General features: G+C 47.4%; 1 protein-coding gene across 1 annotated transcript; it reads right to left on the minus strand.

Annotated features, from left to right (window-relative positions):
* Window positions 1–512: 512 nt before the first annotated feature.
* On the minus strand, window positions 513–27,969 carry arhgap33 (Rho GTPase activating protein 33). Its single transcript, XM_060064024.1, has 30 exons — window positions 27,665–27,969; window positions 24,616–24,668; window positions 22,362–22,440; window positions 21,479–21,573; window positions 20,759–20,843; window positions 20,562–20,651; window positions 19,208–19,345; window positions 19,005–19,097; window positions 17,867–17,989; window positions 17,554–17,631; window positions 17,005–17,080; window positions 16,524–16,568; window positions 16,170–16,319; window positions 15,567–15,669; window positions 15,135–15,279; window positions 14,884–14,966; window positions 13,873–13,980; window positions 13,363–13,508; window positions 12,500–12,674; window positions 11,748–11,860; window positions 11,534–11,608; window positions 10,773–10,948; window positions 9,803–10,216; window positions 9,091–9,174; window positions 8,475–8,652; window positions 8,001–8,173; window positions 7,206–7,286; window positions 6,105–6,827; window positions 3,549–5,231; window positions 513–3,401 (listed from the first exon to the last, which is right to left on the minus strand). Exons 3-29 carry the CDS (start codon window positions 22,371–22,373, stop codon window positions 3,579–3,581), a joined length of 5,415 nt encoding a protein of 1,804 aa, XP_059920007.1. The 5' UTR covers window positions 22,374–22,440; window positions 24,616–24,668; window positions 27,665–27,969; the 3' UTR covers window positions 513–3,401; window positions 3,549–3,578.
* Between the last annotated feature and the right edge of the window lie 2 nt (window positions 27,970–27,971).

Consider the following 27,971-nt stretch of genomic DNA (forward strand, 5'->3'; position numbering starts at 1 on the left):
TTTGCTTTTTCCTTGTATCGCTATTCTACCCCTAGATTCGCTTGGTCAGAGCTGTACGCATGGTCAGAGCTGTTCTTATATTTACACACATTCCTAAGTTTAAGTACAAAGAAGGCAAATTCCCTTTGCGTGGCAATGTTCGTACGCACGGCTGATAAATGAGGTCCAAGGTTCATCTGGACGCCCCTGCTCGATGATTATTTGATGATTCATGCCATGGTAAATTAAAAAATATATATATTTTACAGGGTAACGGTGGTTGGTGTGATCATAACAATCTATGAAAAACAAGGTGAATTTAAAGATGTTGGATATTAAAAAATTACATACTCCATAGAAAATGGAGTATGATCTAAACTTGTAATGCACAAAATAATGAAAGAAAATGTGAACTAACTATTCAGATATAATTTGGGTGGACACCAGGCTTTCAGAATGACTTTCACTCCCCGACTGTCAGGAAACAGCCCTGAAAGGTTCATAAAGTAAAGAATTTCAAAGGAAAGGCAAACTTTCTTACTGAGCCAGCATATCTTTTATTAATTTGAGAACATTTACAGTGTCCCAATGTTTTGGAACTGCTGTTGGACCTCAGAACATCACAAACCTATGCAAACATTTAATACTTGACAGAAAGTTTACTTGAACTCTAATGTCTAAATCACTGCATAGGTATGGGAAATTATTTGAGACACAATGCACGCATGCATACATACTGCACACAGAATGTAAACGGGAGTGTACCATCCAGTCTCAAAAGTGGATCTCAGGCAAATGTTTGAGTAGTTGCAATTTTACAAAGGGTTACATACCAGTGGCAGTGTGTGTGTATTGAGGTCCATTTGCTTTGTGCCTCATGTCTTGGAATCTCTGACACCAATCAAACATATTAGGTATAAGAAAGGGAACCGGACATAAAAACTCTTGGAAGTCAAAACTTCCAAGTATGAATAAGACACATGTAAACATCTTCCTAAGGCTAGTATGTCTGCACGATGCAATTGCAAACATTAAGAGTTTTAACCATTTAACTAGCTCATCATGTATGACAAAACCAGCTGTAACTGCATTTGAACAGCATCGTCGTTCTAGCTCAGAACTCGCGTGAGGTCACACTTGCGCCGTCCATAGAAAGGCAAACATGATTTGTTTGTGCTGTGCATGAAATGGAATGTAAGTTTTAGGCCTAACAAAACCCTTTTCATTAAATATGATCTTTAATGAATTTGGTCTTAAACGACGGATGGGGCGTAGAAAAGTGGTCATACAGACAGCAAATTGCATAGTGCTTTATGGCTACAAATCTAAGCCAAGACCCTCGATAATAGAGGTATAGTGTAGGACATGTAGACAGAGGGATTACCATTGGTTCCATTTAGACAGATTACTAGGAGTGTCCGGACTCGTAAATTGTGTGCTTTCACTAAAAAAGCAACTACAAAACAAGACCATCTTTTGGTTTGCCCTCATCTAAAAAGTTAAGACTACAACAATGTATTTAAAAATAAACGGGTACCGCTGCTTCTTCACGGGAAAAATAAAGTATTGGTTTGTTTGAATCCTATTAGTATATATATTAAAACACACCGCAAATTATATATTTTTTCAGACTAAAACCTAAAAAAAAAATCTCTATCACTTCTAATCTATAATGGCAAGGACAGCTCTGCACCGTTATCGCCCAGTGCTTCAAATAACACTCTTTGTGTTTGTGTTTGTCTTGACCCTGAGTCCAATTGATTTGATTTGCCTTAAGTTGGCCTGGCTGGCATCAACTGTGTGGTTTGACTTGTGGGACAAAACCGCGCTATGGGGCAAAGTGGGGGTCGGAGATGGACCAATGTATTAACAGACTTTTATTTCACGGCTCAATCAAAATCAAACCCGTGTAATACTTCTTGGTCACGACTCATCCGTTAAGTAACACTTGTATAAATGCTATGGTCTTGGCTTCAAGACGGCAGAACACACACACACATCTGTATTATTCTAGATTAGATTGCCGTCACACAAGCCACATCTGCACACACACAGCCTGTCTGACCAACATGCATCCATTTAAATTAAAAAACGTGCCAGATGTTGAAGTTAGCACTAAAGGTAAAGGACCATACTGGCTGGGTGATTAAACCACCGTCTCTGCCCGACTCACTCAAACATTTGATACCGATATCATTCGTGAAGATAACTGTTGTAGCGTGCATAAGCCCTCGCCACGAATGTAAACAATAGCAGTAGCACTTTGGTAGCAGTAGCTCAAAACGGTAGCAGAAGCACAGAAGTGTTACTTCCAACATTTTGGTTGATTACGCCATCTTCTACTTCCTCTGTAGAGTGCGCTAAAACAAGTGTTACACAAGTCAAGTAGGGATACACTCATTCTGTTTGAGTGAGTGTATCAACAAGGCTGCTACCGGTTAAAGCTACTGCTACTGCCAACGCTTACATTTACAGCAGTGGTGAACGCACACTCACGGTTCCTCAGAATCATGACAAACGTATGTTTTAGTACTGCCATGAGAGACGGTTACAGGTGTTTTAATCACCTGGAGCAGCATGGTCCTGGAACAACCTAAATAAATTAATATGTAGTAAAAAAATACAAATAAGTTAATGACCGAGTTAATATTTGACCACGAAACGAATATCGAGGCCTCGTTGCAAATTAAAAAGAAAAAAATATATATACAAGAATGTAGTTTACATTTACAAAGCTCTTAACCAGAGAGCCGACGATTTCTTTCTCCATGAATGAGTTGGTTTGTGACAACAACATCCAAATCATGTGACTATTATAAAAATGCATGTTTTTCTAGTAACATGGGACGACAATGTTGTACCTTTTGTTAAGACACAATTCCTGTTGGATGTGATGGCAGGTCAGAAGCGACAGTCACGTCTGATCACTAAAGCAAAGTGGGGGGGGGAGTTGATCACTTCCAAAAGGCCAGGGCTGGCTTGTATCGCGCCCTGAGAGGTGTCGGGACAGGGCTGTGCTATGATCGATTCTGGACACGGTCGGTTGTGTCCTTTAGGCGTTAGCGAGTAGGAGTGCTAGGAGTTAGCCAGTAGGAGTTAGCCAGTTAGCCAGGGCGAGGAGCCAGAGTTAGCCAGAGCTAGGAGTTAGCCAGTAGGAGTTAGCCAGTGCGAGGAGCCAGAGTTACCCAGAGTTAGCCAGTGCTAGGCGTTAGCGAGTAGGAGTGCTAGGAGTTAGCCAGTAGGAGTTAGCCAGTTAGCCAGTGTGAGGAGCCAGAGTTAGCCAGAGTTAGCCAGTGCTAGGAGTTAGCCAGTAGGAGTGCTAGGAGTTAGCCAGTAGGAGTTAGCCAGTGCTAGGAGCCAGAGTTACCCAGAGTTAGCCAGTGCTAGGAGTTAGCCAGTAGGAGTTAGCCAGTTAGCCAGTGCTAGGAGCCAGAGTTACCCAGTGCTAGGAGTTAGCCAGTAGGAGTGCTAGGAGTTAGCCAGTAGGAGTGGGTGGGGGGTCCCCCTTGTAGCACTCCTACTGGCTAACTCCTAGCACTGGCTAACTCTGGCTCCTCGCACTGGCTAACTGGCTAACTCCTACTGACCACTCATCAGTCCTAGCAGTAGGACCGCGTCTGGCTCCACTTGGCCCCCGGCACCCCGTTCTGCCCCACCACCCCTCTCAGGGCCGACGTCTCCGGCGCCGCCTCCCCCGGGGGGGAGCCCTGGGCCGGGTGGGGCGGGCGTGACCCCGCGGCCGCCGCCTGGTGCACGTTCTGGGCCAGGTAGCCCACGGGGTCGCCGCTGGGGAGGCCGAAGAGCCCCGGGGGCGGGTAGGCGTGGGGGGAGCGGCGGGGAGGGTAGAGCGGGTTGTGGCAGCTGCGCGAGCGGGGGTTCAGACGGGACGGCGGGTCGGGGGCCCGCTGGAACCACAGCAAGGGGTCCTGCGGGGGGTGGACGTCGTAGGACTGGCGGTGGTACTGGCCCCCGCCCCCCGAGGAGGCGCGGCGCGAGGCCCCCGCCGGCTGGAAGGAGGAGCAGCTGAACAAGGCGGCGGCGTAGGGCGGCGGCGGCGGGGGGGGGACGGCGTCGGCGCCCGGGTACTGGCGGCCCCTGAAGTGCGTCTGGCGGCGGGAGGAGGAGGAGGAAGGGCCGGGGCGGCTCGGGCTGTCGCTGTCCGCCTCATTGCCGTCCTCCTCCGCCGCCATCTTGGCCATGAGCAGCTCGGCGAGGTTCTGACCCGAGAGCGGCTCGGCGTCCTCGTCCTCGGACCAGGAGCGCTTGGCCGCCGCCGCCGCGCACGGCCCCCGGTCGGGCCCCCCCGGGGCCCGCTCGTCCCCGGCCCGCCCGCCGCCGCCGCCGCTCCCCGGGGGGGACGGGAGGGAACCGGAGGAGCGGCTGTCCCCGGGCGAGGTGAGCGGCGAGCGCTCCCGGGGGGTGTCCAGGTCGCTGGTGGCCCAGCCCCGGCTCACGGGGAGCGCCACGGAGGAGGAGGCCGCCGCCGGGGGAGGGGGGGCGGACGGCGACAGGCTGAAGGGGTAGTTGACGTAGACGGGCTGCCGGGGCTCCGCCGGCGGTCTGTAGGGCCTCTGGGGGCCGTGGCGTCGGGCGGGGGGCGCCGGCCTCTTGGTGCGGTGCGCGGCGGCGGCGGCGGCGGCGGCGGCGGCGGCGGCGGTTGCCGGCGCGTCCTCGGGCTGGTCGCGGTAACACACGCGGCCGTTCTCGAAGTAGGGGTGCAGCGGCGCGGGCTGCGGGTTGGGGGGGTTGGAGGCGTGCAGAGAGGCGGCGGCGGGGGCGTGGCACGCCTTACGCGGCGAGGAGAACGTGCGGGAGGCGGCGGCGGGGGCGGCGGCGGGGGCGAGGGCGCTGAAGCAGGAGGCCGGGATGGGGTGCATCTCGCTGCCGGCCGGCAGCCTGCTGAACGACGCTTGCGGGGGCGGGCCCAGGTCGCCGTGGGAGGGCGGGAAGTGGCTCGCCTCTGGGAGGGCGTGGTGGGAGGGGGCAGGGCCGTGGTGGGAGGGGGCGGGGCCGTGGTAGGCCTCGGGGGAGGAGTGGGGCTGGGGGCGGGGCTGGAGGCGGGGCGCGGGGAAAAGGCTTCCCTCCAGGTCGGGCCGGGGGGGGCCGAAGGCGTGCCTGGAGTAACTGGGCGGGCGGAAGGGGTAGGGCTCCTCCCCCTCGGGGCCCCCGATCTCGTGGTACGGGTTCTGCTTGTCCCGCAGACGCTCCGCCTTGATGCTGGCCTGTGCAAAGTGGTGCTGGGCCGCCAGCGCCTGGGGACGAGGAAGCAGACGGGGGGGTTAGGAGACGCAGCGACGCGGATCACGGGTTACCCGTGATCCGTACGGATCAACCCTCACGGTTCGGGACGCAAGTGATCCGCGGATCGGCTGATAAAAAAAAAAAAGTTTAGAGGACAATTACGGTATTAACAACATCATTAGTATCGTAGCGAAATACAGTTTCTGTTGCGTTTTATTTGGCGTTCCGTAAATCCCATTGAACCGGCAGCGGACATATTTATATTTGGTTGTAGTCTTTTCGCTCGGTGCTCCGTATCAACAGTAGGGCTAGAACCGAGCGAAAAGACTACAACCAACCCCCCTTGCAATGAGTCTTCCAACCGAAATCAATGGATAAAATAAAACACGACAGAAACTGTATTTCGCTACCATGCTTGATGAAACAAAAGAAGATGAGGATGTCTGCATTGCCTTGGGAGAGTGTAGACTCTAAACTCCCCCCAGGCAATGCAGACATCCTGAATTTAAAGTTGTAAATCCCGGGTTAGGGATTATTTACTATCCATGTTAAAAAGAAGAAGGAATAATGCCTCAGATTGCAATTTTTTTAAATATTGACTATGCTTAAAGGAAGCAGGATTATTACCAAATTTTTCACTTTATTTTGTTTTTACACATTTGAAGATTTTATTTAAAGTCACATTTGTCTGGTTATCTTTTTTGTTGTTGTTGATCCGAAAATGATCCGACTCAAAAACCGTGACACGCTCCGAACCGTGAGTTTTGTGATCCGTTGCACCCCTAGAAGTGACTGCAGACACATTTAACGGTACAATCAGAAAACGACAATCGTAGAAGGCCGAGCGTGTCGAGGGGTGTGCGCGTCTCCTCCCCGTCACCCACCAGTGCGGAGGGAGGCAGGCCGCCGGCCCCCAGCTGGTTGGCCGCCTGAGCCGCGTGGTAGCGGGCCAGCTTGTCCGGAACCCCGCCCAGACGCTCCGAGAAGGCCCGCACCAAGGGGCTCTGGAAGTCGGGCGGGCCGATCAGACACCGCACCCTCCCCGAGTCCAGAGAGCGCCGCAGGTTGGTCCGGGCGAAGGGGTGCGGTTGCTCCCTCTGGGGCCCCACGGGGGCCACCTGGAGGGGCAGGTCGCGGCCCCCCCGTTGAAAGGGGGGCTCCCTCTTGGGGGCCACCAGGTCCGAGGGCTTGGCGGGGACCCGGGGCCGGCCCGACGGCGGGGGGAGGCGGGCCCTGGAGAGGGGGGAGCTCTCGGAGCTGGAGTGGTGCAGCTGGGGCTGGGAGGGGGGTCCGCCGGCGGGCTGGGGGGCGCCGGAGCAGAGCTGGGGCACTGAGTCGCTCTGCTGGCGGAGGCCGGTGGCGGCGGCGGCGGCGTTGGCGTTGGCGTTGGCCCCGGCGCTGCTCGCCGTCGACGGAGGGGCGGAGAGCTGGCGCCCGTAGGCCGGGGGCTGCCGGCGGTCCGTCCGCACGGGGCCGTCCCGGGAGGCGACGTGGACGCTGCTGTAGAACGGGTCGGAGCTCTGGTCGTCCTCCGAGGAGTTGACCCGGGAGAGGTCGGAGGTCACGGGGTCGGAGCCGGAGGTCGTCGAGGAGAGGGTTCCCATGTCCTGAGATCAACCAGGACACGGGTTAATCAGGACACGGAACAATATAAAACCTTCTTTTTTCAACGTTCATAATCCATTCAAAGTGTGGGGGCTATTGTCAGTCAAGTATGGAACCAAATGAAAGTATTCAACATATTCCCCGGTCACCCGTTCCACCTGCTGTGAATATAGTTGTTTCTGGTTGTGATCTAGGCAATGAGGCAAAGTACCCCACCCTTCAATACCGCAGTCCAAAATACCCCACCCTTCAATACCGAAGTCCAAAATACCCCACCCTTCAATACCGAAGTCCAAAATACCCCACCCTTCAATTCTTCTTGAGTATTGGATGTGTAGCCATCTAGTGCATTACACTAACCGTACTGATCAGATACGTACCACGTGCTTGGGCTCAGTGGAGTAGGGAGGGGGTGGTTTCGCCTCAGGGGACAGGCCTGGCTGCTGATTGGACTCTGGATCCTGCACAACAACAACATTTAAATAATAGATTGACGATTGTCAGTTTCCGCAGCCGAGTGTAACGGGGCTTTCTCCATCGGCCGTGCCAATGGAAAAACACGCCTGATTGGTACATTGATTGTTTCTTCCTATCGACCATAAGGGCATGTAAGGTCTGTCCACTGCTCCTTCTCCATAGCCAAACACCAAGTTTAACCTTTCACATTTACCAAAAATACTAGGGATGAACCGAATATTCGGCCACCGAAAATGTTCCCCCGAAAATGGCCCAAAACATAATTTTCGGTTTCGGCCGAAGGAGTAAAAATCAAATTTGTAATTGATTTTTTTTATTGAAAAGCAAGACAAAAAAGATTATAAAGGACATTTAATTGTTTGATTGGCAATGGTGAAAAATTAAAGCAAAATGAATGAAAAACAGCAAAAGCCACATTCGGTATTCGGTTTCGGCTTTCGGCCAACTGTTTCAGTATATTCGGTTTCAGCCAAGAATTTTCATTTCGGTGCATTCCTAAAAAATAAAAAATTTTGTGTTTTATTTTGCACGTGGCTTAGTCAGATTTAGGGTAAGGTGGGGTTAATTATTGCCGTTTCACAAAGCATACGTCTACACAATGTGTAGTGTCAGATGCTTTGGGGGAAAGGTCTTGTGTGTAAACACACACACGTGTCCCCAGAGGCAGGGTCCCCCGTCTCGTGCAGCGGAGCCCCCACCTGGTGAGAGTAGCCCGGGTGCGGCGGGGGTCTGTAGCCGGTCTGAGGCGGTCTGTAGGGCAGCGAGGCGCCCTCCGCCCGGTTGGCGCTCTCCGCCAGGGCCAGGGCCATCAGGCGGGCCGGGTTCTTGGGCGGGGGGGGCTTCTGGACCGCCGGGGGGGCTGCGTTAGGACCTGGGGCATCGAGGGAGGGTAGCACATGCTTTACACTACACTAACCTGAGAAAGATTTTTTTTTAAACATTTCTACAGCTGAAAAAACTCAGTGTTAAATGTGACAAATCATAGCACCAGTGAGTGTGATTAGACGTTAAGACGCCGTTTTGAAAAATCTGCCTCTTGTGACGGCTAATCACACTCACACATGAAGAAGAGATAAACCGTGAAACAAATGAAACAGTTTGTCCATCGGATCCTTAAATCGGACCAATAAACACAACGCCGGGATCGAATGAATCCCTTCCTTCCTCCTCACCTTTAGCCATCCCCAGAGCGGTGGCCCCGAGCTTACTGTTGAGCTCTTGCTGACAGGTGTCACTCAGCTGAATGTCACACGACCTCAGCAGCATGGAGATCATTTGGGGTGACTGCGGCGAATCAGAGGTGGCCAAGTGCTGTGATTCGCCGGCACGGCCGCCAATCATCTCCAAGACCTGGCAGATAAGAGGCGGATGAAGTGCGTCATTATGACGAGTGTACGTCTATAAATACCACCGTCGCTACAAAAGAGGACGGCTGCTGGAATAACGACAACCGCTGGGCTACAATACCAGTCGACGTCGCACACTCGTCGTTCGAGACACCGCCCCCACCCAGCGCGCACTCAGCCCGACCACGTGCACCTTCACCTTTGGCTTCCCACGTGCACGCTACTTAAAACATATTTCTCGGGTCCCCTTTTGGGCTTGAGTGGAAACTCAAATTACCCCCGGGGTGACATGGACATTTTACAAGCGTACTTCCCGACCCCCCCCCCCCTAGTGTGTTTCGATCCGGTCGCCGCAATAACACGTTCCACCGATTAACACACTTTATCAACTGTGGTTACCGTGACTACCGAGCACGCGGCGCCCGTTGAAGCAGTGGCCTACCTTGGCGGGGACGCTGATGGCGACGGGCTGAGAGATGTCCAGCGTGGGAGCCTTGCTGGTCTTGGGGGACAGGGCGTGAACCATCTGGGGAGCAGGGAGGGAGACCGCACAGGGGACAGGTGAGGCCGGGTTCAACCCGAGCTGCTCCTACACCACGCCAGGGGTTATGGCTCATCACAGCGTTGACAATAACATCAGGGGTGCGGTGGGGAAACAACACAGCCGCCCGCGGCCCACTCCGACCGCACGATCCATTTCACCATCAAAAATCGATCTCCACCAGCCAATCACAAAGAGCACTAATGGGTCCAGGCTGTGTTTTTGTCTCTCTGCGTCTAAGACTTAAAGGTCCCATATTATACCACCGGGTGGGGGTGCGATTCGACCGTTACAAGCCTTTTGTCAAAATCCGCCTCTTCTGACATCATAGCGTGTCAACCTAGATGTATGACGGATAGACGAGCAACGTTTGCTACAGTCCACTGGGTAGGCTGGCAGACTGATCCATCCAGCACAGTTCTAGGTGGACACGCCCACTTTGTGATGTCACTAGAGGCCGATTTTCAAAAACGGCTTGTAACGGCGAATCACACTCACACGTGGCGGTGTAACACATCACCCTTAAAGAGTCAGAATGGGTAAAACGACGGCCTTCTGGACCACCAAGACACCCAGTGCCCCCCCCCCCCCCACCGGGCCTGGGCACGCTCACCTTCTTGGTGAAGGAGATCCTCTCGTGGGGCTGGTGGGCGTCCGCAGGCCTCTGGCCGCTCAGGTCCCCCTGCACCGGGCAGCTGTGGGAGGTCTGGTGCTGGACGAACGCCTGCTGGGGCAGGGCCGTCGCCGCCAGGATCAGGCTCCTCCGGGCGATGGCTTCCGATTGGTTGAGCACAGAGTCGGGGTCTTCCGTGATTGGGCGAGGGGGCCGGCGGCCGTGGTAATAGGCGGCGTGGCGGCCCGAGGGCGGGGAGGTCCTGGTGGAGCCCAGTCCCAGGGGCCGGTCGTCCGGGAAGGTGGGGCTGAAGTCGTCCAGGTCTTCTGCCATCCAGCGGGACGCGATGCCCTGACTCGGTATTTCAGGCATGGAGTAGATTCCCTCCTCTTCTTCATCGTCCCCGTCTTCCCCCTGGAAACACAAACATACCGTCTCTCAGGGCTGTGCGGTCAATCACATTTTTATCACGATTTTGATATTTACGTCAAACGATCTCCAAACGAATATAATTGAAACGATATTATTATTTATTTTTATGTCTATTTTATTGAATAAATGTTTATAAAAATTGCAGAACAGCTGGATACATATTTGTACATTATTTTGCGATTTTAACAGTTTTTGTATTTTTTTTAAGCTGAAATTTCAAAGTTCTCAGTAACAAAGGTTATATTTGGAAACAAAGGGTGAGTAGATGCATCGTGGTTTCAAACCTAAAAATAACCGTTTAAATAATCGTGATCTCAATATTGACCAAAGCGATCGTGATTACGATGTTTTCCGTGAATCGAGCAGCCCTACCGTCTCGTAGTGTTGTTGATCGTGTTTCATTCCATGTGGTCGTACTGAAGTTCTACCCAAGTATTGGTGAGGCAATCAGGGACAAAGGCCCCTCAATCTACGAGTCCAGGGCAAACTTCTGCGTACACAAGTGGTGCACAGTGGTTCTAAGCGGGTGGCGTCGTACCGTTTCCCCCTGGTTCCCAAGGCCATGGTCTCTGGGCAGCAGGCTGTCGTAGGAGCGGCTGGAGGACAGCCGCGCGTTGAGGTGTGGCCAGACGGACTCCATGTTGACGCTGGCGCCCAACGACAGCCCGTCGCTGCTCGGTCGGGGACGCCGCGACCGCAGGTACTGAGCGGATCCTGCAGGGGGGGAACACGGTCGAATAGACGCGTTAAAGAGCTGTGCTTTCCCCCCTCTCGAGTGCCGTGTTCATGCCCTTCAAAAGGGTCATCCTTAAAGGGGACATATTACACCACCAGGTGAGAGTGCGATTAGCCTTTACAAGCCGTTTGGAAAATCGGCCTCTTCTGACATCACAAGGGGGCGTGCCCACCGAGATGTGCGCTTGATAGATCAGCCTACCAGCCTACCCAGTGGACTGTGGCGAACGTTGCTCATCTATCCGGCATACACGCCCACTTGTGATGTCAGAAGAGGCCGATTTTCACAACGGCTTGTAAAGGCTAATCGCACTCTCACCTGGTGGTATAATATGTCACCTTTAAATTACCTGGGCATCAGAACAACCCTCAATACTGGCCTGTTAATGAAACACACTTCCAATTTCTACTATTATCATGACTTGAAACCCAATGAGGAGACAGGTGTGGTCTGATTATATACTTTTACTAGTTTGACCAAGTGTGTGGTTGCCATGAGTGAAACTGTGGTGGCACTCACTCCCACAGATCTCTACCGTATCGAAGGTGACCAGGAGCACAAACCTGAGCCACTGTGCTGCGAGGACAGGCTGTCCTCACTCTTGGCGGACCTCAGGGTCACGCTGTCAACGCGGCAACCTTGGGAACACAGACAGACACAACGGAAAGGTACAAGGGAGGAAAATGTCAAAAACAGCCTACTATCCACGCGCAAAAACTGTGGACGGGGTCCCGTTTCAGAGAGGAGGAGAGCAGAGGGAAGAGCTGGGTCACGTACCGAAGTGAGCCATGTTTGGCTGGAACAGGGAGCCGATTCTCATTGGTTTTCCGAAATCAAAAATGGTCTTCCAGCTTGCCGCAGTCTTCCTTCCTTTTATAACCTTCTTAGCTCTGAGGAGAGTAAGCAGAACACGTATATTATAGTCAACATTAGGAAAAAAAAAAAAACGGTCTCTCATTGAGGTCAAATATTATTTCAATGACCAAAGGTGCACATGATCAAGGATTTGTTTGTCACCTCTGTTGAAAATGTTTGGCGCTCAGAAAGCCGATACAAAAAAGGTACATTGTTTAGTTAGTTATGAAGGTTGTTGAGCTTGTTTACCTTGTAGAGGTGAAAAAGATATATTATTATATATTTATATATTTTTCACCTCTACAAGGTAAACAAGGTCAACAACTTTTCTAACTAATTTAACCAATAGATTAGTAGATTAATAGTATTATTAATAATGTACTATTGGTCCGTTGGAAGCGATGAATGGGAAAGTTAATGACCTCGTTTACCTTGTGGACGCGACATCTTTCCCATTCATCACTTCCAACGGACCAATAATACATTATTAATAATACTATTAATCTACCTCTCGTTTACCTTGTAGAGGTGAAAAAGATGGAGCTCCCCTTAACAGGTGAGCTCCATCTTTTTCACCTCCACAAGGTAAACGAGGTCAACACCTTTTCCCGTGCATCACTCCCAACGGACCGATAACACATTATTAATACATTATTACTAGCACTGATCCCCACCTGTTGTCCTGGACCGCCAGCACCGTGTGGTACTGCTCCTGCAGGGGGTGCAGGGGGTGCAGAGGGGCTGCCTGCAGCATGAGAGGGGCCTGGGTGCGGGCCTGGGCTTCCTCCAGAGAGAGGAGCCGCGCCGACACGAAGGACTTGGGTCTGGCCAGGTGCAGCTGGCCTGGGGCTGGGGGCCAGAGCGCAGGGGGGGGGGGGGGGGGGGGGAGGCACCATGAGAACAGGTTTGGGGGGGAGGATATATATAGAAACGATGTGGTTGGATAGTTAACTGCTATTAGATACAAGCAGGACAGATGGGAGCATGAGAAAGTGGGAAGACTCTTCCATTTGATTTTATATAGACTACGCTGAAATATTGTCCTTGTTTTGACCTTTGACCCTCAAAGAAGCAAATACTAAAGTTAGGCCCAATCCCATTTCTACCCCTTACCCCTCCCCCTTGTTTTGAAGGGGTAAGGGGAAGGGGTAAGGGGTAGAAATGGGATTGGGCCTTAATGTCACTATAATCCCTCCCGTGCCTGGAGAAATGACTCCTCTTCCCAAACACCCCACCCAATCAGAAGAGTCACACCTGACAGCTATCGTTGGCTCATCCAGCGAATTAAATATGTGACAAATGTTTCATTATTTCGGATGCCAAATGAATGAACATGCTTGCACTTGAAGAGCTACTAATGCTTTTATAATATGGTGGCAATTATGCACACATAAAAAAAAAACACAATGCGTCTTAAAACTGCAGTTTAAAGACTTTGATGTTTTGCAAATAAGGCCACTCAGAAAAAGCAAAGAAAGAAAAGATAGGAAATCACAAAAAGTCAAAAGAGTTGCTATAAAGTAGATTCTGTGTTTACCTTGTGTGAATTTTCCAACAGAAGTGAACGAGTCGGAGAATAGCACATTGACATGGCTCAAGAGAAACTCCACAATGACCGACTGGACCCGAACCTCCCTGAAGGGGTCAGAACCCACCAGGCCGGCTGTCTCGATCTCCTTGGACCTGCGCCCAAGAGTGGCATGCCATGCAATCAATTATTAATTCATCCGAAGGCTCCAAGTCTTCACATCAAGGTCCAGCTCCAATCAAAACATTTTTCCATGAGAGTTGATAAGCACTAAATGAAGAAGTGCAAATACCCCAGCCCTTCTGGAGCACTGATATATATCAGGGAAATGCTGCTTCTATAAATAGAGCAAATATCTAAAAGATGGAAAAATGCTCACACATTTCCCAACAATACCAACTTCGGTCGCAGTTTTTGGGAGTTAACTCCCATATAGACGTGCTCCCCTCTGCTACTGCCAGACACATGCATGCCTTCTTGTTCCCCGTATTTTGTTTGATTTCACACGCCTGAGCTCACCTCAGTAAGTTGGGAGCCCAAACAATAGCCAGGTTCTTGATGTGCATGTTGGTTTCTCCGCTCCTCGTAGCCAGCCTCGATAGGTGGCGGATCAGATACTCCAGGGTTCTGAACACCGAAGAGGGAAGGAACACAACAGCTTGTGTTATGCATCCCTTTATAAACCATTTGATAATAACATCCAACACAGAGAGGTAGCCGTTCGTTTCTTTCCAGAGACAGAGATATTCTACAGAAGAAAACTAATTTGCGCGAGTGGATGAAGCTTTCAGAAGGAGACTTTAGTAATTGGAACGCTACATTGCTTTTAAACTTTTACAGACACTTTTGTACAGTTAACTATTGCTGGCTGAAATTGTGCTCCAATAATGCACTTACAGATCCCCGTCTTCAGCAACATAATTGGTTGAAACAAATATGAAGGGCAATAAACTGTGAACAGATTTGATCTTGTCTGCCATCAGACTTGAGATATTATCCAAAAGTGAGACTACTACTTGACTAACTCATTCAATAATCCTCTGGATAGAGAATATTTGCACCTCAAGACAGCTGCCTTCCTCCCTTCAACTGAAAGGTCTTAAATCATTGTACCTTTGCATCGCTACCACGGTAACCACGAAACCCAACATACCATATGGCTCTCCCCTTCCCCCCCATTACGGCCTACCTCACTCCTTTAATGTGGAAATAACTCTTTCCCCAGTCCTGATTTACTATGTTCTGCTAATCCCCCTGCACTCATGTGTGCTCTCAAGTAACCAGCCTCCTACTTTACAGAGGGAGAACCCTTTTAACTTTTCACGTTTCGCTTCCTTACATCACACCCACATAGTTTGGACCGTGAGAACACCGTCCATCAGGTTTTAGTTTCTTCACATCCCTCAAAAAAGGATGATGATTAATATTCCAGGTTCACGTGTTCCCAAACACATAGGCGCACGTGTTCATGCAGGCAAACATCCATGAACCCCTCCCATTGGTCCGATGCTGTAAAGGCAGGAGCAGTACCTGTAGTGAGGAGGGGGGAGCTGTTGGATGGCATCATGGACTTTGACCATGCGTTCATCGTCAGTCATTTCTCCCATACAGTCCTGCAAACAAGAAGGGGATCACCTTAGACGGTTATGAGATGAGCTAAGACCCATCCCCTTGAAGAGGGAGTGGCCACTGAGTAACTCATCATCCATGTTCAGAGGCAGCCATGCTGATCGTGGTTATGAAATACTGATTTATTGAGTCCTACTGTGCGCTGTACTCACTGCAAACTTGTCGTACAGCTGGTAGGTGAGCAGGGGGTTGGGCAGCTCTCGGAAGTACAGTTTACCCAAGGAGGCGACACAGTGGATGTCTTGCATGTAGATTCCCTTAGTGAGGTCTGGAACTATCTCACTGTCGAATTCATGACTTTGGAAACCAAAAAGAAAAAAAATTGAAATACTTCAATCTCCAAGATCGTCTTTGAGGGTTGATAGGTTGATAGTTAGACTAATCGTGTGTGTGCGCGCATGCACACACACACACACACACACACACACACACACACACACACACACACACACACACACACACACACACACACACACACACACACACACACACACACACACACACACACACACACACACACGATCTTAAGCCTAGGGTAGTCCTTACACACAGCATTAAGGTAAGAGCGCTAAGAAGAGGCTGACCGTAGTTTCTGGATGTTAGAGGAGACTCCGGAGTGCCGGTAGATGCCGTCCACCACTCCGTGCTGCTCCAGGAACTCCGAGCAGCTGACCAGAACCTGAGGAACTGAACCGGTACACGGGAAGAACCGCCCCTTTAGTCATCTCCAAGAACCCCCCCGGGGAACTGAACCGGTGCACGGGAAGAACCGCCCCTTTAGTCATCTCCAAGAACCCCCCCCTGAGGAACTGAACCGGTGCACGGGAAGAACCGCCCCTTTAGTCATCTCCAAGAACCCCCCGACGGAGTTTAAGGAATGGGAAGAGACGGAAATCCACTAGGCACTTTTTCAGGGTTTTGAGTATTGGAACTGGCTCATCTATTTCTACGAGCCAATTGGCAGTTAGTCAATTGTTTTGGGCAACTAAAGCATGACAAGTTCTCCTGAAACATTTGTGCATCCAATATTGTTTACAAAGTATTACAAAAGTAAGTACTTTATTTTCCTTAAAGCCACATGTTTGAAGGCATCTGCCCGTGCCTTTGAGAAATTATATTTGTATTGCAGATCTACGTGGTCAACATAAAGTGGGTTAGCCTTCCATGTGAGTGAGCGAGTGCTTTACCATCTAGTCCAGAATTGAGCAGATGTTCCCCGAGGTCACAGCCGAACACCCGTTCCCTGAGTATCCCCCTCTGCTTCAGCTTCTGTTTGGATGGTCTGGATTTGATGAAGGTCTTCAGAAACCCCAGCATCTTGCCGTGTTTCTTACACACTGTACGAATGCACACAGACTGTCAAGCGTCACACAATTTACTCTCGAAACACAAATCTAAATCGCACTACACAGACAAATAGGAACCATTACAGAACCACAACAATCATTACAGAACCACAACAGGGTCCGGTCCCGGTGGTTCGGTTGCACGTGTGTAGATCACGCGTCTTTGCTCTGTGCGTCAGCCGTGTGTGAACGCACCTGATGTGGGAGAGTCAGGTCCGGGACAGCTGGTTCCATCTTGATCTTAATGAGCACACAGAAAACAAAGGTTCAGCCGAGGTGATAAAGACACCATCCTGGACAACACCCACCACCCTCTGCATGACACCTTCACCAGGCAGAGGAGTGTTTTCAGTGGCCGACTGCTGTCCCAGTCCAGCTCCACTAATAGACTATAAAACTCTTTCGTCCCCCTGGCCATCAGACTGTACAACAGCTCCCAGTAAAGGCAGGGAGGACAATAGATAACAACAATGGACATTTTATTTATTTATTTATATTTATTTATATCTGTATTTTTGCACATCCATCTGCACTGTTTTTATGTATGTTTTCGGCTGTTACTGGATACTTGAATTTCCCCCGGGATTAATAAAGTGTATATCTATCTATCTATCTATCTACCAGCATGTGGTTCCTGTGCTCCACGGTGTCGATGCCCGTCAGTGTGGGGGGTTACCTGTCTTACTGCCGGACGCACTGCCCGTCTGTTTCTCATTGATCAGCTCTACACATTCACTGGGGAAGAAGCCCACCTAAAAGAAAAATAAGGTGATAGTTGATTGATGATGAAATCATGAAAGGTACTATACAATATCTGTGCTAAATTACATTCTCGAAATTCCCTTTAAAAATCATATGAAAATATATGTCACAAAGCAGATCCATAGTCACTAAACCCTCAAATAATTGGAACATTGAGCGACTATGGACCCATGTTGTGTCATACATTTTGAACGTATATAACAGAATGTAACAAAAAAGGTCCATAGTCCCTGATCCCTCCAGTTCTAAAGTCTCTAGTCAAACCTTTCACATCATCATCATCAGATAATGCATCTTTCCCATTTCAATGTTTGGCAGAACAACACCTAAGCCTGTCTGTGTTGGCGTGTTTAATCAATGCATTTGCAGGTATAACTTACAAAGTATCTATGGAGAAGTTCAATTAACTTAGGATGTGCATCATTTCTTCATCTTCTTATTACCGGTACTTGTGAAATTGTACCTGAAAGCAATGCTTTCCTCGCCACCAGCTGGTCTCTTCTTTGGGCGGCATGTCAATCACAGACAGGATATCTCCAACCTTTGACCCAAGAAGATTGGTTTGTTAAGCATTTTTATATTCCCAAAAAGAAGACAGAAAATGTATTAAACCAGTACAAGAGCCAAGCGGACGGCCAGAAAGAGGATATCTGCCACGGAACTGAAGAAAAAAGGGCAAAGAGGAAGGCCTCATTTAGCCAGATGTAGGGCGCCGTGTGCTCTACATATCTATAGTCGGCCAGCGTTTCCGTCCCAGAAACAAATAGAGCATGTACCTCTATAGATATCTCATCAGAGGCCTGCGCAGTGTAGCGCTTCACCACACGGGCAGCAGCGATGGCTGGCACGTTGAGAGACGCCTCCTCCTTCAGCAGGAAACGGTTCCCTCGGTTATCGATCTGACGGGCAGAAGTACGCACGGTTAAGCCTGGTCATGAAAACATTCCTTTAGAAACAATGGGAAATATTATGTTGGAGAGCCCCTGCACCCAAATCCCTTATCTCTTTACATTACTTGGTTACACGTCTTATATGATCGTCAACATAGTAATCTATGACATTGTATCGCTGTGACTGAAATAAGACTATAATTAAGAGAAATCACAAATCCTAGGTGCCAGACTCCCCAAAACACGGTGAACGTTCCACTCTGAATCGGCCGCAGTTAACAGTCTTTCTCGTGACGGAGAGGGGACTCATCGACATCACGGCAAAGCCACACAGAGCTGCGTGCAAAACTCTGCCTGGACAGTGGTTTGACCGCAGAGTCCCAGAGAAAGTTAAGCTTCTCGGACACTCGTCATATAACGCCACGGTGTGTGTGTGTGTGTGTGGATCTGCGGATGTGTGGAGCTTGTTCTGGGAAGCCGTTGATTTTGTCGCTCATGTCCGACTGGGGGGGGTAAGGCTTCCCTGGCACATGACACCACGGCGTGCGTGGATGTTGAAGCTCCGTCTGAGCAGCGGATTATTGAATGTCTGCGTCTGGGTGAGGATTAGCCTCCGAGACGCTGGGGTGCGTTGTGCGTTTCGTACACAAATTCGCTCGTTGTAACACTCATAACACAACAAGGGTAATAAAGAGAAGATCGAAGTTGGCGTGGGTCGTAACCATAGCGATAACACGCCCCCCCTCTTCCCTTGAACAATCAGCCTTAAACTAAATTCTTATCTTATATCTTATCTTATAGTGCTCGAATTCCAGATGAAACAGTGTGTACTTTTAGGGAGTTTCATTTGCCTCAGGTTATATCGTTGTCAGCTGTCGCCATTCAGGCTCTCTCTTTAGCCAAACTAGGGCTCAGTTTATGCAAGTGATAGGCGTAGGAGGTAGTGATCGTCGTAGGCAGTGAAAGGCCTTAGTTCTTACAGGCCTTAATCCTGACAGGCCCTAGAGAACTCGGCACGCCTCACCTCCATCCACGAGAGCACAGGTCCGCAGTTGAGTTTGTTGTCGATGATGCCCGACAGTCGACGGAGGTATTCCGCCAGCAGAGTACAGACCATCTGCAGGGGTGGAAGGAAAGGAGCGCCACGAAGAACGTGAACAAAGGGGAAACAATAGGAAAGAGAGTGAACCACGACGTGCACTTTGGCGACTGCCTTTGCTTCGGTACCTCCGTCTTGTCTTCCGTCTGCCCCAGCGGTTGCAACGGTGCCAGTCTGGAGTAGCGCCTGTCGTAGATACACTGATGCAGGTGGGCGTCCAACGTGCAGAACTCCTCGTACGACCTTCTGACCAGCCATGACTTACCCTGGAGGAGCGAGAGGTTCCGAGTCATTCACTGCATTCATCACATTTCATCATCTGCCCGTGAGGGTGACGCGTTACTGCCAGTTTGCTGCCCAGCTCACCAGGATATAGATGGTGTATCTATCTATAATCACCAGGATATAGATGGTGTATCTATCTATAATCACCAGGATATAGATGGTGTATCTATCTATAATCACCAGGATATAGATGGTGTATCTATCTATAATCACCAGGATATAGATGGTGCATCTATCTATAATCACCAGGATATAGATGGTGTATCTATCTATAATCACCAGGATATAGATAGTGTATGTATCTATAATCACCAGGCTAAAGATAAGGTATCTATCTATAATCACCAGGCTATAGATAGTGTATCTATCTATACCCACAGGGATATAGTGTATCTATCTATCTATACTCACCAGGCTATAGATAGTGTAACTATCTATACCTACCGGGATATAGATAGTGTATCTATCTATATATCCATCTATATTCACCAGGCTATAGATAGTGTATCTATCTATACCCACAGGGATATAGTGTATCTATCTATCTATACTCACCAGGCTATAGATAGTGTAACTATCTATACCTACCGGGATATAGATAGTGTATCTATCTATATATCCATCTATATTCACCAGGGTATAGATAGTGTATCGATCTATGCATACCGGGATATAGATAGTGTATCTATCTATCTATCCTCACCAGACTATAGATAGTGTATCCATCTATCTATAGTCATCAGGCTATAGATAGTGTATCTTTCTATATGTGCTCATCAGGCTATAGATAATGTATCTATCTACCGTTATATAAGCTCCCAAGGCTGTAGATAGTGAATCAATCTATCTATGCTCACCACACACTGGCTACTCGAGAGGTGAGGAACCCAAATCCAAAGGCCTGGGGATAATGAGGTGGCCATGTGGGTCAAGTAAAGAAAACTCTTGCATTTTATTTTTGGTAATTAGACCATTGGGTATGCCAAGTAATCTAAGATGAGGAAATGGGGGAATCAAGCTGTGTTTGTGTGAGAGAGAGAGTGTGAGTGTGAGTGAGTGAGTGAGTGAGTGAGTGAGTGAGTGAGTGAGTGAGTGAGTGTCTGTGTGTGTCCGTATGCGTCTGTCTGTGTGTGTGTGTCTGTGTGTGTGTGTGTGTCTGTGTGTGTCTGTGTGTGTCTGTGTGTGTCTGTGTCCCACCTGGCAGGTGACCTGTACCAAAGAGACCTTTGAGGAGGGTCCTGCCCCCCACTTGGCTTCCCCATGGTCCTGTTCACTGAGATACTGGAGCTACAACACAGCAGACCAAACCGTGTCAAAAACACACACACAAACATCGGATGAACACACATGTTCGGCGCGTCTCGGAGTCACGTTTAATCCAGAATCTCTCTCACCACGATGGAGCCGAGGTCTACGTTGTCGTAGTGGAAGTGAGCACAGTCAGCGAGCTTTGGGAAGTGGCCTTTAACAACAGACACCCTGGAGACAAACAGAATCAAAACACACTGCTGCTGATATCGACGGACTATAGGAACAGCAGGCATGACGCCGTGATCTACCCTCATACTTTTGATTTATTAACAGTAGGGATGCACCGAAATTAAAATTCTTGGCCGAAACCGAATATACTAAAACAGTTGGCCGAAAGCCGAAACCGAACACCGAATGTGGCTTTGGCTGTTTTCCATTAATTTTGCTTTTCAATAAAAAAAATCAATTACAAATTTGATACAAAATATTTATTTAATACTGAACGTTTTCTAACATTCCAGCAGACCTTATAGCAAGAATTTAAGAACAATGTACCTTTAAATAATGAGTAAATCAATTTATTTTTCTTTAATCAAAAATAAAAATGTTCGATGTATTTTTTTCGGTGGCCGAATATTCGGTGCATCCCTAATTAACAGCTAACTTTGATCATTGTTTTAAAATGTTATCATGTACATATTATAGGTAGCTCCTCCTACATCGACTCAAATTGCAATCCCAAAGTCGCAAAAATTAATCATTTGATGTTGCAAAAATGTATTTTGTTTTGTCGAGACATTTACCACAACGGGTGGCGTTCAACAGCATGTTTCAAAATGAACGACTGGATAAACAACCATTACCTTTTGTTCATCTTGAGGTTAGGGTTGGCCGTGGCGCCCGCTGAAGCTTCTGCCACTGGATATCCAGTTCTTTCCAATGGGTCACCGCTCTGAGCCTGAGACAAAGATAAAGCCCATCAGAATAACGGCCTAGGTCCATCTCCAATGTATCGTAATGAAGCAGTGCAGTTATAAACACATCGTTTGTGTTTATAACTCACTTTATTTGTACTCCATTACCATCCATCCATTTTAGCAAGTAATATGGATTCAGTTTGTTTTGGGTATGTGATGACATGCACTCCGAGATAACAGCCAAATCAATAGGTTAGTCTACAAGAGTTTTGCAATGCCTAATGCTAATTAAGCATTAAGAATATGCCATTGTGGTATTAATTCATGTAGGCCTTTTATAAACAAGCAACTGGTGCCACCGCAGCAAATTTGATTGTAGCTTTGATCATGGTTATTGCTGCAAAAAAAATATTTGATTGATAGGTAAATGAAAAAGCAGAAGAGCAGGATAAAACACAACTCCCTTTGTGCTCCCTTCGTCCCTAATGTTTATCTGCCTTTAAGGAGGTGTTGCAATCATGCACCGGCCATGAAGCTTTTATAACTCTACAGGTACATCTGCACACATGTGATCAGCAGGCTAGATTAGCCAATCTGAGAGATGACCTGATTAGTTACAACATCAATGTCATTACACCCATTATACAAACAACTTCAGTTAAGGACGCCATTGTTTCCCGATTGACAGCACTTATTAGGGGCTTGAATTTGCTCTAAAGCATATATTAATATTAAGACATCAAAAGGGCCAGAAAATAAATAAATAAGGTCATGCAACAAGGCAAACAAGTGTGGGCAGATGACTTTAAAAAAGGAATAAGTCACGTACCAAAGTTGCCATATTGACATTGTAATTCCTCCTCGAGCAAGGTATTCCCCTACGCAGTGTTGGAACGGTAGTCTCACTTCTACAAAAAAGGAGAGGGCAGTTGGACACACATCCTTAGTGGAGTGTTGAAACCGCAATCTCAGTTCTACAAATAAAAAAATGGGAGTGGAGTTGGATGTACATCCTTAGTGGAGTGTTGAAACCGTGGTTTCACTTCTACAAAAAAAAAAAAAATGGAGCGGCTGTTGGCTGTCCATTCTTATACAAAGCTCACACTACAGCTCTTTGAAAGCTTAACAAAACCTGTCTAATGAGACACATCTGTCCAATGACAGTCTTTTTAAAGTGAATCACTGTATAGTACAGCACACGCTAGCCGCTTTAGGTTAGGGTTATAGACGGGGGTCATATCGCAAGATTCGGAGGCTATCGTTTCAGTTTACTCTCCTGTCATGTATACATTTTTTAAGTGTATCCAATAACTGATTTGTCTTCAACACCTAAAATGGGAAATTAAAATGGTTCCGCTGCAATCGTCCCCGACAGTTGGATTCGTGTTTTTCTGTTTGGTTTGTCATGCACTCGTTCTATCAAATTCTAGTAGAACGATTCTATGTGCGTCAGCCATAAGTCCAGACAAAATTTAAAACTTTTGAATTTACACTGGGCTCTCCCGATGAGATCCAGGCTGGCTCGGGAGTCGGGACTAAAATAATCATGTCTTCTTCAGAGTACCGTTCCAGCCGACAGAATAAGGATTCTTTCCAGATTTTTCACAGATTATCCGAGAGCTGGAAAATGGACTTAAAGGAGTCTTTGAAGCAAGAATCCGGTCAATAGCATTGTAGTGTGAGCTTGGCATTAGTGGAGCGTTGAAACGGTAGTCTCAATTCTACAAAACATTTGAGTGGAGTTGGATGGAGCATTACTCATGGATAACCGTCTTGTTTTACACTGAAGCCTCTCCCGTTACTGATGCACACTCCATTCCAACACATGACTCTGCAGTATCAAAAACACATGCTCCAGCCTGCCTGTTAATTGGCTGGGAACAGTGGCGACAGCGGTTGCCATATTACCAGATTTCCCACCTGGGTTCAACTGGGGTCAGTTGAGGTCTTGAATGGACAGGGGGGGGGGGGGGGGGGGGGTTCTAACATAGGTGTGATAGGTAGATGGATCGCTGAGTTTTGAATGCTAATAACTTTGGTGGATGGGAATTACAGTAGCCAAGTCATTAATGCATAACAGTATTGCTGTTCAGGACAAAGCATGAAACAGAATCTATAAAAGTTACACCCATGCCCACATTGCAGAGTCCTTTGATTTGTTTTAGTCTACCAACACAACAGGCAAAGACAAAGTAATTAAAGAAATGAGAATAAAAGGTCATTCTAATTTACAAGCAGACAACAGCAGCATTTAACCTGGTTAAAAGCCAATGATCTGCTGGAGGTATGCGAGATGTTTTTTTTAGGAAAGAGAACAACCATTCTCACGGAAAATAAGTAGTGGGATGGGTTTAAAGACTTGGGATACAGTTCCATGCTCTAATGAAACCAGAGCTCCTACAGCTGCTAGGATTTCCACGAGACTCTCCTATAGTCAGTGTGACAGAAACAAGGTATCATGACTCCTTCCAAAGTGACAAGACTGAAATGGGTGTTGATGCATGGAAATATGCTTCTGATCAGACCTCAACCAGAAAAAGCCATTTGACACAAAAACAGTGACTACCGGTAAATGACTACACAGTGCTGATGCTGGATGGTTTGAAAATGAAATTGGACAATATTTGGGCAAGTGCCACAATGTGAACAGCTCATAGGTTTTATAAATAACACAATTAAAACATAATAATGTCAGAACCTCCCTGCCACGGCACTAAAAACCTAAGTCACATCACACACTTGAATCCAGACAGAGGGAAATTACAACTTTGGCAGGCCCCCAGACAAACAGATGGACAAGGTAACCCTTACCATGGTGCCAATTCCATACCGTCCATTTAAATACCACCCGCCAATTTAACCATTCAACACTTAGTAGTAAATGTCATGCAGTGCGTAGATCCCATTTAATTTGAGTTAATAATTATATTAAATTTTTGAATTACTATCGTCAATGTACTGGACATTTAACAATTTGTGTGTAGAAAACAAGTAAGCAAAGACACATTGGCATGCATTTCCAACAAATGAGAAATGAGAATAAGGCAGAGCAGGCATTAAGGCGAACGTTCATTGGGACTTACCAGACAGTATCGTCCAGCTCACAGTCCCTGCGTACATCCCCTAAGGCTCCTCTCTGAACCACATGTGCAACCACGCAGAAAAACACAAAGAGAAACGCAATGACTTGACCCACCACACCTCAACACATCAGCTATGACCCAACGTTAACCAATGACGATCGATTGATGTTCAGTTATTAATTGTACTTTCAAAACAGAACACTTGTTTTGCTTGAAAGACATTGAAAGGCAATATAGGCCAACAGGAATGAAGTTTAACCCTTAACCAAAAGGCACGTTCCAGGTGACGTCAGACTTTAAGGTATAACCTCTTCTAAATGTTTTACAGATTGAATAATAAATGTATTATTATAACTTCATGATGATCTGATCCAATATCATGACACATAGTACTCAAGTGCAACTTCCGGACGCCAAGTCACTGTTAATTTCCCTCCCATATTTGCGTGATAGACATGAATCGCCTTGTGATCGTTAACACTGACTTAAATCATACCTCAAGAGTGAGGTATGAGCGGGGAGAGACCCTAGAGACCATAGGATTAGGAGATGAGGACCTGGAGGAGGACACGCAGTCTGGGTGGGATCCCAAATGGGTTCAAATACTCAGACTGAAGCCTATTCTTTGAGAAGCCAAGGGAAATTAAAGGTTCCCAGGCTGGCTGCAAGCTTTGTAAATGAGAGGCAGGGACCGGCGCAGACTTTGACAGCTGGTGGTGGTGGTCTCAAAGTTTACACCACAAAGTAACGACATGAAGTGCTTCTAATTAAACTTTACCCCGTCTTAAAATACCACCCTCTATTCTCCTTTAAGAGATGAGAAAGCATTTGAGAACTTTGCGCGGTCAGACATGGATTTACCTCCCTTAGCCTTTTGTACAACTGAAGGCAGGATTCTACAGGTGCTAGAATTGCACCCATTCTAACAACCTTATAGAGGGCACCAGTTTAACACACGGGTAAGAGTTTTAACTAAAAACAGGATTGACTGTGCCATGACACACACAATGTAGCATTTGTGAAGGAGTACCATGGCAAAGGGTGTTACTGCTTAAAATTAGAAAATGATTAAGTGATATAAGTGAGTCGTTAGGCAAAATGACATCACATCCCCTGCACAAAAGCATTTTAAAAATAGTTCCTTCCAGTGGTCATTGGTTAAGGGGTGACTCTTGACCAGAGCCGTACATCGAGACCAAAAGTGATTAGAGAAGCAGACTCGAAACAATCTCTCAAGGTCTAAATGAGGATGTTGAACTAACCCATTTCTTACGATAAATACTGAGACAACATTGTTAATGTTGACACCGACTTGATATTGCTTCTTTCGGCAATTATATTATGGTAATGACTGTTGCCAACCTCATTATAAAAGCAGCTTTTTCGGGATTTTAATATGCAGACTGAGCAAATACCTAAGATAAATAGAAAGAAAGTGTGTTGAGGACCTGTTTTACTTCGATTTCTATCCATCAACATAGGGATATTTTGCAAAAGGTAGGGCCACCATCAGGAGAAAAACAGGACAAGGGATTGCTTTTGTCTTTCTTAAAATAACAAGCTTTTAACAAAGACAACTGATTGTTTAATCTTTCCAAAGACCATTAAGAATCCTGATCTACGGTCTATGGTAAATCAGACAAGGACGCTATTTCCTTGTCCGAAACTGTTGTTTATTCATTGTTGTGGTCATAGGGGTAGGTTTGGTTAAAGCATAAGAGGAGACGATATGAGCAGCAAATTAAGGGTGTGAGCCACAAGATGCAATCAGATTCTACGTCAAAATCCTGTGACTTAATGCTTTCTGAGCAGCAAAGGCAATGTTTGTTTTTTTTGCCAAGAACTGCACTCACAGATCATTTGATTATTAAACTATAAATTCAACATTACAAGCAATGCAGCTTCCCTAAGAAGATGGACTGCTTACACTTAATCAGTTGATCAGCTATCATGTTTTTGGCAAGCCATATTATTTTGGCAGGCCATATTTGATTTGCTAAACCTGCTAGACTCAAAAAACTAAGCTATTTCGTAACACAAACCTGTCGTTTCAACAATCAGTAAAAACATTTGCCACCATTTGCAAACCATAGAGCTATATAGCCTACATTTGATCCATTCATTTGAATACATAGGCTTACTCAATAAAGCACATACATGCATCACTTACAGTATTAGCAGTGTGTTACATCATGAAATACATATGTTAATCTTGGTCTGTGTATTGGCATGAACAATGCTTGAACAATACAGCCTACATGAAATGTGAGCGTTATATCGGCGATCGATTAAAGACCGTAATTGGGCTAATACATGGTATCGAATTTGTATCAAATTCGGCAAAAGCCCACCAAAACAATGTTATAAAATACATGTACAGACTCAACGTTATTGTATATATCGGTATATGGCCAGACTGGGAGATGATTGTGATAAAAGCTAGGGATGGACTTGCATTAAGCTCGTCGCTTTGGAAATGGGCACTGGATTGAACGCCTTAATTGACTCCTACTAATTAGTTGCCATGTTAATATAAAACCCTCTCCAATCAGAGAGACAATTACCCTGTAGACCAGGGCATCACTCAGTTGAAATGCACTAAGGGCAACAACACAGCGGCTAGTTCATGAACACCTAGCTGGCTAGTTAGCAGTAAGGATCACGTTAGACCAGCCAGACACAGCACCGCAGACACCACTAAAACTACTCCAAAAATATGACCCGAGACACGGCAACGTACTGAATGTAACTTAGAAGCAATGTCCCAGCGTTGTACATGTGAATACACTTGTAAATCTATGGTTATACGTTGATACCTTGCATCACACATCTTTTTATTCTTTTAAAGGCTGGGTTTATGTCTAGACCGCCGGGGCCAACCATCAGAAATTGAACTCATTGAACAATATAAGTGCAAGATGAAGCGTTATTATGTCCAGCGTCGAGTACTGACCGTTAGCCACCTAGTAGCCTACATCAGACAGACCACAAAAACAAAGGCGCGTTTGTCCCTTTGGATAAGAGAATTCTCAATTCAGGAAAACCTTACCACCATTCCCAAGTCTTCTTTCAATCGGCGGGCTTGAATTTGAAAGGCTCTGTGGTTTAATCGTCCAGTCTCGCTGCGAACAGATCCTCCCTCCCTAACTTAATTCACTATTCGACATTGTATTACTCCAATGGCGGTAGACACTGTAGCGTGTGCTCCACGCTGTGGATTCTGTGCTTACGGAAGACAAACAATGGAAGACAGACGTCTCGCTTGATGACAGATAATAAGAAGCATCCAGAGGCGCCGCTAGGAATTCTGGGCCCCAACTACAATTCCCATTTGGATTGTCGAAGGGGCACGTCTA

This window comes from Gadus macrocephalus, chromosome 11 (genome assembly GCF_031168955.1).
Source record: "Gadus macrocephalus chromosome 11, ASM3116895v1".
NCBI lineage: Eukaryota > Metazoa > Chordata > Actinopteri > Gadiformes > Gadidae > Gadus > Gadus macrocephalus.